The sequence below is a fragment of the Aptenodytes forsteri genome, unplaced genomic scaffold, assembly GCF_000699145.1.
Source record: "Aptenodytes forsteri isolate BGI_AS27 unplaced genomic scaffold, ASM69914v1 Scaffold236, whole genome shotgun sequence".
NCBI lineage: Eukaryota > Metazoa > Chordata > Aves > Sphenisciformes > Spheniscidae > Aptenodytes > Aptenodytes forsteri.
The window spans coordinates 1,132,665-1,141,030 of record NW_008794456.1 but is presented as its reverse complement, the minus strand read 5'-3'; the positions used below and the strand labels follow the sequence as shown (position 1 = coordinate 1,141,030).

At 50.1% G+C, this 8,366-nt stretch overlaps 1 protein-coding gene across 3 annotated transcripts in view; it reads left to right on the top strand.

Annotated features, from left to right (window-relative positions):
* Positions 1 to 8,342, top strand: part of EXOC6B (exocyst complex component 6B) — a 271,015-nt gene extending 262,673 nt beyond the window's left edge. Inside the window, exons 22-24 of one of the 3 annotated variants that reach the window (XM_009290672.2) lie at positions 1,024 to 1,136; positions 3,394 to 3,405; positions 6,247 to 8,342. In XM_009290672.2, coding sequence (XP_009288947.1) covers positions 1,024 to 1,136; positions 3,394 to 3,405; positions 6,247 to 6,373 — 252 coding nt within the window. In that variant the 3' untranslated portion in view covers positions 6,374 to 8,342. Of the gene's footprint in view, positions 1 to 1,023; positions 1,141 to 3,393; positions 3,406 to 6,246 lie in introns of those variants that run through there. The other 2 variants (XM_009290673.2, XM_019474974.1) reach the window with 2 other exon arrangements.
* Positions 8,343 to 8,366: the final 24 nt, after the last annotated feature.

Genomic DNA, 8,366 nt, shown 5'->3' with positions numbered 1-8,366 from the left:
GGGGGGGGAACGGGACGCAGCCGCTCTTAATTAACCTGGTTTAGATGATGAAGATGAAGGCTGCATCTCATATGTCCTCAGCTGTGCTCTCGTGGGTGGGTGGAGAGGCAAGTCCTCTTAGGAGTGAGGTCGTCCTCGTGTAGGAAAGACATGGGAGCTCCTGTTCGGGTTTTAAGGAAAATAAGGATGTGAAAGGTGGGGTGGAAGAGGGCATTTAGGAAACCTGGGCTGTAGTTTGCTCCTTCCTCACCTGAACCAGCTGGGAGCGATGGGGCACTGAGGGGGTCCTTTGCAGAGGTGAAGGGATTCAGGTGCGAATTTTGGGGGTCTGGAGCAGGGACTGTCACGGACGGCTGAATTAATCCGCTTTTTCCTTCCCCCTCTGCCGGGGGCTGGTGGTTTCTCTTACAAACGTCTGGAAACCACCTGCGACTCCCAGTCTCCTCTAGTAGCTGCGTTCACCCAAAATAAACCCCTGAGCTCCTGGGTGGGTCCCACACCTCCCCAGGGAGCTCTCATCATTAGGGACGCTTACAAAGCGCTTGGAAGATGTTGGGATGGAGCAAGCATGATGAGAAATCCTTGTGGCATGGTTCAAACGATGCCAGGGAAGAAATTTGTGGTGACTTTGACCCCAAAAGTGCCCTCCTGCTGTAGATGAGAACATCAGGGCACTGGGGTTCTTTGCCACCCACCTCCTCGGGGTGCCTGAGTCCTCATATCCCCTGTACCGCTAGTTCACCCCAAAAGTAGAGGTGACGTAGCAGGAGTGCGCTATGGCTAAATTAATATAGCCATACATAAATTAACATTAGATATTAATAAATAATTAAATATGAATACGTTAATAATTAAATACTAGCAGAATAATATCGAATAAATTAGTAAAGACTGCAAACCATTTTTTGTGGTTAACGTCACCTGCCCAGGATCTTTGCCAGCTTTCAGATAAACCACCTGCTCTCTCGCCAGCTTTTTAAAATCTTCTATCTGTGTGTTTTTTCTTTCCGGTGGCTGCTTCAGCTCTTAGATCTGTTCATCCAGTGGGACTGGTCAACGTATTTGGCTGACTACGGGCAACCCACGTGCAAGTATCTTCGCGTGAACCCGACGACAGCCCTCATCCTGCTGGAAAAGTGAGTGCGGGTCCGGACACCCGGGATAGTTTTCACCCCCATCTCGCTTTGGGCAAGCGCGTGTTTTAGCAGCTCGTTCCATCATGTGCGGTGCTGGGATGGAGCAGCCTGGGGAGCAGGCGGCTCCTTGTGATCTGGTGGGCAAAGCTTTCACCTCCGGGTGGACAGTGGGAGCTCAAATAGAAAAATCCTATTTTATCCCACTAACCTGAATCCCAGGTTTTGTATCAAAATGCCTTGGTTTGGCTGAGGGTCTGTCTTTCTGCTTCACTCTTAAGCAGAGTTTTCCTTGTCTTACAACAGAATTCCACTGTAAAGGTGTATCTCAAGCCCCCAGACTCATTTAAAATTTGGTAGCCTGCAGGCATGTGTAACTGCCCCAAGCCTGTCAGTGTTTAAGAGGCATTTGGACAATGCCCTTAATAACATGCTTTAACTTTTGGTCAGCCCTGAAGTGGTCAGGCAGCTGGATCAGATGATCATTGTAGGACCCTTCCAGCTGAAAATATTCTATTCTGTTCTGTTCTATTCTGTCTCCCTTCTGTTGGATCCACGGAGAGGATCCAAAGCCCAGCTATGGAACAGGGACAGTGTCTTTAGGTGGCTGTGTGCTCCAGGGCTTGCCCTTAGCAAGAACATGCTCTTTGATAAGGCTGAATCAGAGCCTCTTTCAAGCCTGTAGTTCATACGCTTTGCACAGCTTCAGCCCAAGCCCTGGAGCTGTGCCGAGGAGCAGCGCCGGGACGTGCCGGGCGAGCGCTGTGTGGCCTCTGCGGGGCTTTGGGATCCCTCCTGAAGCACAGCGAAGAGGCTTGTGCCAGTCCTACAAGCCAGCAGCAAGGAGGGAAAGCCCATGAGTTTGCTGCAGACCCAAAGAGTGGGATTTGCTTCGCTTGTAACCCCTTTAGCACGTGGTAGAGAAGTGCCACCAGTCACCCATCCTGCCCGTGGCAGGAGGTGGCCCAGATGAGCCTTTCTCTGGTAGACCTCCAGGCTCTCATTGGGAGGATCAGCCCTACTCCTGCCCCATCAGACCTCACAGCTGGTCTTCCGGCTGATCTGACAGAGAAGTAACCTGCCAAAAATGATAATTAATGATTTTCCAAGCAGCTCATGCCGTGGGCACTCCACTGCTAAGTCTTGCATGGAGGAGTAGGCAGGATAAGTGAGTTTGCAGTCAGATTTGGTTAGGTTTACCATTAAATCAGACCCTTAGGAGGAGTCTGAGCTGTTTTTTGGAGTTCCTCTCTTTCTCCATTGCTTGCAGAGGAGGAGATGGCTAGTTTAGAGTTGGGGCTACACTTTTAGCAGACCGACCTTGGTGTGCTTCTGAGCTTTGGAGTTGCATCTGTATTATCTGTGGTCCACATAACCGCACAGCTTCCTCTCTCGCAGAGGAGAATAGCTAATTTCACAGCAACTCATGACATCCAAATGTTATCAGTATGGTACACAGGGACTAAACTTAGGTAGTTGCTGTGTGTAAAGCACTTTTATACATTATAGCATTGTTTTTATATACATATTTATATGTGCTGTGTAATATGTTGTGTTACTCGCAACCTGACATCCATGATGGAAAAGCGTGAGGTATATTCAGAGCTATCAATAAAATGGCAAAACTCTGAGAGCTTGGACATGAGGCGGCTGGAGGATCCAGGGAACTGGGAGCAGGCAGTGAGCTGGGATCTGTGGCAGTTGCTGGGAAGGCAGTGGGACAGCAGGAGGGCAACTCCATGGTCCTGGCCATTTGCCCCAGGTGGTACTTGAGCGCACAGCCATCCGTGCTTGGTGGTGGTATTAAAAAGCCACAAACCCGGGCTTGGCTTGCCAGCCTTCTCCCCAAAAAGGATCTCATTTGAAGGGCAATCTTCACATATCCGATTTGCTTTCCGGAGGCAGCCCCGTGGAGTCACCGGGTTGGCACTTGCATCACCCGCATCCTTGTGGCATGGCATCGCCTGCATGGCATCGCCGGCATGCTCCGGCGGGCTCTGCCCTGTCCCCGCTCGGGCTTCAGGCCCTTTGGGGAGTCTCCGTGCATCATCCACCAGCTCCAGCGCCCCTGAGACTCTACACTGACCTGGCCGTAGCTTCAGGCACGTCCGCTCCCCTCTGCGCTCCGAGCCCACTTCCCCAGCCCACACCGTAGGCAGCCGAGCTTTGCCGACAAGGCGACGTGAAATTCTGATCCGCTGGTTCATTTTGTAACTTGTTTTCATCATTATCTCTTTTCCTAATCACACATCTCTCATAGGATATCACGAGTGTAAGTATGCTGCTTGCTTGGGCTTTTACCCTCACCTTGCAGTGACTTTATTGTTTGATTTAAATGGAGCACTAAATGATCTAAATGCAAGCTGCCTTTGAAACGGTTCCCTCCGGTAACTTTATCGTCTCAAATGCACTAATTAGAGCTAAAAGAGAAGCTTTTACTCTGTTGCTTTTTTTTCTTATAGATTAATTTAAACAAAGCTTGGCTCTATTGAAGGTGGTGTTTGTTGACAGGGGTGGGGACAGCGCTGAGCTCTCTCTTTCCCTTCCTCTTACTTTTAATTCTTGCGCGAACGCACAGGGACCATGTTACAAAACCGGGTGCGGTTGTCCCAAGGCTCTGCAGGCACATGCTTGAAGAAATAAAAGTATCAGTCCTCCAAAGAGCTGCTGAGCTGCTCGAAAGCATTGCCTCCCTCTTTCAAAGCTGATATTCTCGGTGTCTGGATGCACCGCTTGATCAGGGACTGGGTGTTCCCTATAGCCAAATGCTGGAAAAGAAACAGGCCGGCATTTCTGAACACCTTTGACACCAACCATGTTACGCTGGCTCAGTGTCCGTCTGCAGGGCTGCAAAGGCAGGACCGGAGCCGGCGGCGTCTCCTCGAGCAGATCTGCAAGCTCAGCCTCTCCCAAGGCTGCATCCGCTCCCAACGCTGCCTGGTCCCTGGCACAGCACACCCAAATTCTGCAGGATTTTGTATCCTGTAGGCAACTTCATTCATTAATAATACTTAATAGCTTAGTGCCTCTACCTTCACATGATGCCTGAAGATACCGGCGGCTCCCATCCCTCCCAGACACTCATCCCCACTTTAATAGATCCACCTACGTGGGTTTGTTATGGGATCCGTGCTCTGACCGCTTTTTCGTCCCAATCCAGTAGCTTTATCCCCGCAACTCCTTTCTAATCATTCAAACACGTGCAAAGGTTTTCTTGCATGCAACATGCGTTACTTCAGAAACATTTCATGGACCTGAACAGGTCCCACGGGATCAGAGATGGCTCCGAGGATGCCCAGGATGAGAAGGCTCTTAGGGCAGAGGATGGTCTGCTGTAAATTCCTCATGCGTTACCTGGGGGTAGCTGCAGCAGGCAGTGATGGAGAGCGATGGGTACAGCACTGGGTGGAGGTTTCTGAAGGTACAGGTTTACTTTCAGCGCCTCTGATGTCTCCACATAGCCTGTGAAATAGAAACAGAGCTCTCAGCCCTCCTGGTAAAGTGCTTTGAGACCCGCTGGAGCCGTACAGTGCTGCCGGAGGAACGGGTGTCCCGCGGGAGGATGGTTATTGCCAAAATTCATGACACTGTGACACCTCTAACCTGTGCGACTCGAAAACTCTGCTTCCCATCGGTGCGATAGCTCCCCGGTTCTTGCGGCGGAGCACCAGGCAACCTGCTTTGGTTAAAAAAAATAGAGAAAGGAAAAAAATAACACTTATTTGGCTGAATAAAAGTGCTCCAAGCTATCTTGTTACTGTTGGGAGAGCAGCTCGATTGTAATCCTGTGTCTTTGGGCACTTACAACTTTAGCAAATTAGCCTTTGGGATAGAGTTGTTATCCTTGTTTCCAGTTCCAAGCTGGATGTTTTTTGGGAACATTTCAGATTCCCTTTGGCTCTTTTCAGGAAGATTGAAGCATGAAAAACCTTAGATTTTTGTTTTTTTTAAATCGGTTAAGTAAGTTTCAAGAGGTTTGATTTGTGCTCGGTTAACTCAAAAACCCCGGTTTGATAAAGTGCCAATTTCCCAGGGACTACCCGCGCTGTGTCCCAGTCACTTTAATGCTTTGTTTAGGTCCCCAAAGCCGAAAACACAGGCTTATGTGACTCGTCCAAAGCCATCTGTCTCTGCCAGATCTGATTCACGGAGAAAATAATTTACAAATTGTGGTATTATAAAAGAACGGTGCCGGCTGAGAACCAGCGGGTTGGATGTTGAGGCTGATACCTTCAGGAGCTGTCGGAGCGTTGACCCTTGTGGGGTGGTTTCCCTTCCCAGCACATGCCCTGCCTGCGAAAAGCTAACGCTTGGAGTGTGCAACGAGACCTGCCCCCCCCCCCAAAATACGCATCCATGAATGCAAGCATGCACGAGCCCCCAGCTTTGCATGGCGGAGAGAGATGGAGCTGCACCAGCTTCGCCTTCAGGTCCTGTCCCACCACCCGCTCTTCTTGTCTCTGGCTTTTTGGAGACCTCGTGGAGACCAGTGCACTACTTTACGTATTAAATGTAATTTAAAAAAGTACAAACCTCAAGAAGATTTGTAAGTTGGGGAAACCGGTGCTGGATTCCTTCCTTCAGTATAAATTACGTTATATAGTATTGTATAATATTTTAAGTTCACAACTCCGAAACTTTACGACTGTCACAAAAGCTGCATCTCTTGGCTGCATGCAATGCACCATTTCAAATAAGAAGCCTTAATGCTGTGGATTTGATGCTAATTTTTTAATTTCCTCCTAATATTACAGCGTTGTCGTTTACCACTTCATGAGACGACATGGGGACATAGCAAAAGCTGTTTGGAAGGGGAGAACAAGAGGCTTTAGGGTTTCGTGGATTTTGGCCTTAGACAGACCCTACAGTGACATTGATTGGGATTTGTGGGGTTTAAAGCAAAAACGCAAACGGTGTAAAGCCTGCACATGGCTTGGTATGCCTGTCTTTACACAAATACGTGATAAAAATTGGGGTAGAGCCTTTAGATGCGGTCACCTCCTCTCTCTATCAGAGCCTGAATACGGGCACTTTACATGCGATTCCTTCGTGGGGCTTGGGTGCAACGTTGAGCAGCGATACCTGTGCCATAACCTGTTTCTGCTCTGCGCAGGATGAGAGACACGAGCAGAAAAAACAACGTTTTTGCCCAGTTTCGGAAAAACGAGAGGGACAAGCAGAAGCTGATAGACACCGTGGCCAAGCAGCTCCGCAGCCTGATCAACAGCCATCACTCGTGAGGGACTCGGGGACCTCCTGCCCGCGCCGGTCCCTGCACCGCAGCCTTCCACATGCCTGGACTTGGGATTCTTGTTCAAAGAGAATATATGTATTTTTTTATTCACCTGTATAGTATTCATGAAACCTGCCCTGATGACAAAATGTTCCTTGTTAAACAATCCCGGGGAAGATAGGCGGCACTGCTCGTGAAGGTGGTGTCAGGAGTCTCCTATTATAAACTCCTATTTTCAGGGGTTTATAAAGTGACGGTAAATCCTGAAGCCTGAGAGAGAAGTTCACACCCAGACTATTACTATTTTTTTTTTTTTTTATAAGCCAAATTGAAAGAATCGGTCTGACTTCCTTTTGTTAACTTATTCAGTCGCAGAACAAATGAAAACAAAACATATAGGGAGGAGTCCTGGTTTCAGGTTCTTCTCATGGGCTCCGGTAAAAGGAGCACGTGTTTAGAAAGAGGGTCACCCGTTAGCGTGTCTTGCCAGCTTGCGTACTGGATTTCGGTAGGAGAAGAGGCAAACTGATTTCCCAACTTTCCTCCTCCTTTTCCTGGAAGGGCTGATTTCTACCTTAGGCTGCAGGTCGCTGGAGCTGCAGCCCTTTCCCGCGCGTCTGTAATCAGCACAGCCACCCCCTGAGCTCCACCTCTGGGACCTGCCGGTGTCTTTTGGACCTGCGCTGAATGTAGAGGGGCTTCGAGAGCTGCCTCGTTAATTAGACTTGGAAAGGGAGAGCCAGAAGGTAATCTGGCAGGGTGTCCTGCGGTGCAGGTCTGGTGCTGGGATGCTGCTGCTCGCATCCAGCACGGTTGGGTAGCAGGAGAGGAGGGGTGCTCAGCAGGGACGGTGCAAAGGCAGACTGGGCTCTCCCGGCGTCCAGGGCACTCCGTTCAGGGTTTTTTCCTCTCTTTGCACCTCTTTTCCATGCTGATGTCCCATCTTCCCTCTCCTCCTGACACGGTGCGATGGGGTAAAGCCCCTCTGCTTCCCGCGTGTGCTCTGGCTTGCGCCGTGCGAGGAGCAGCCCTGCAAACTCGCTGCTGTCCGGGACGATAAGAAGGAACCTCCTGGAGGTCCCCGAAGTGGAGGCAGCAGGAGATGCCCCGTGGAGCAGCATCGCTCAGCAACCCCCGGCTCAGAAGTGCCTACAGACAAAATTCCCCTCTCTGTTCTGGAGGTGCCCAAACATCCTCTGCTCAAATCAAGACAGCCTTTGAGGAGGACGGTAACGCTACCAACAGGACTTTAATCCCAGGGTTCAGGTTACAGAGAGAGGGGACTTTTGCCCTTATCTTCTCGTTACCCTTTTGACTCTAATTACTGCAAGTGAAAGCTTATCCAGCCGGTTCCCCCACCTCCCAAACCCTGATGTTAAAGGGAATTAAAATCTTCCTGGTGTATGTTACGGCCCTGGCAGTGCTGCTTCAGCAGGGGCACGAGCCGTGCCCATTTCCTACCCTCGTTCGAAGGTGCTCAGCTCTCCAACCGCTTCTGGAAGCAGAGGGGTGTTTTGCTGACCTGCGGAACGAGGTTCCTTCTCCTTCCCCTCCCTCGGCGCAGACTCCCGAAGCTATGGAGGGGCAGGACTTGTTTGAACATCACCGCATGGCGTTTGCAGAAGAGCAGCAGCACTTTCTTGGTGCACTCAGCCCCTTTGCTCTCTGACCACGTGCACTTTTTGCTGTGTGTTTCTTGCCTCGGGAGCTCTTCTGACACTCAAGCTCTGGACGCACGAAGGGGATGGTGCTTTATCTTCCCTCCTTGTTCCTCAGCAATCCTCTTTTTTTTGTTTTCTTTTTGATAAGGGTACGTGTTAATTAACCCTGAAAGTAAATAGGCACGTTGTCAGCAATGACCTTCTGGGGCTGTCGTCCTGTCCCAGCAGCCTCCAGCCATGAGGACCAGTGGATTATTTGCATTAATAGGAGGGAAAGGCCAAACTTGGCTTTACGGTTCCTTGCTTTTGCCGGGGGGGGGGGGGGGGGATGGGGGGTTT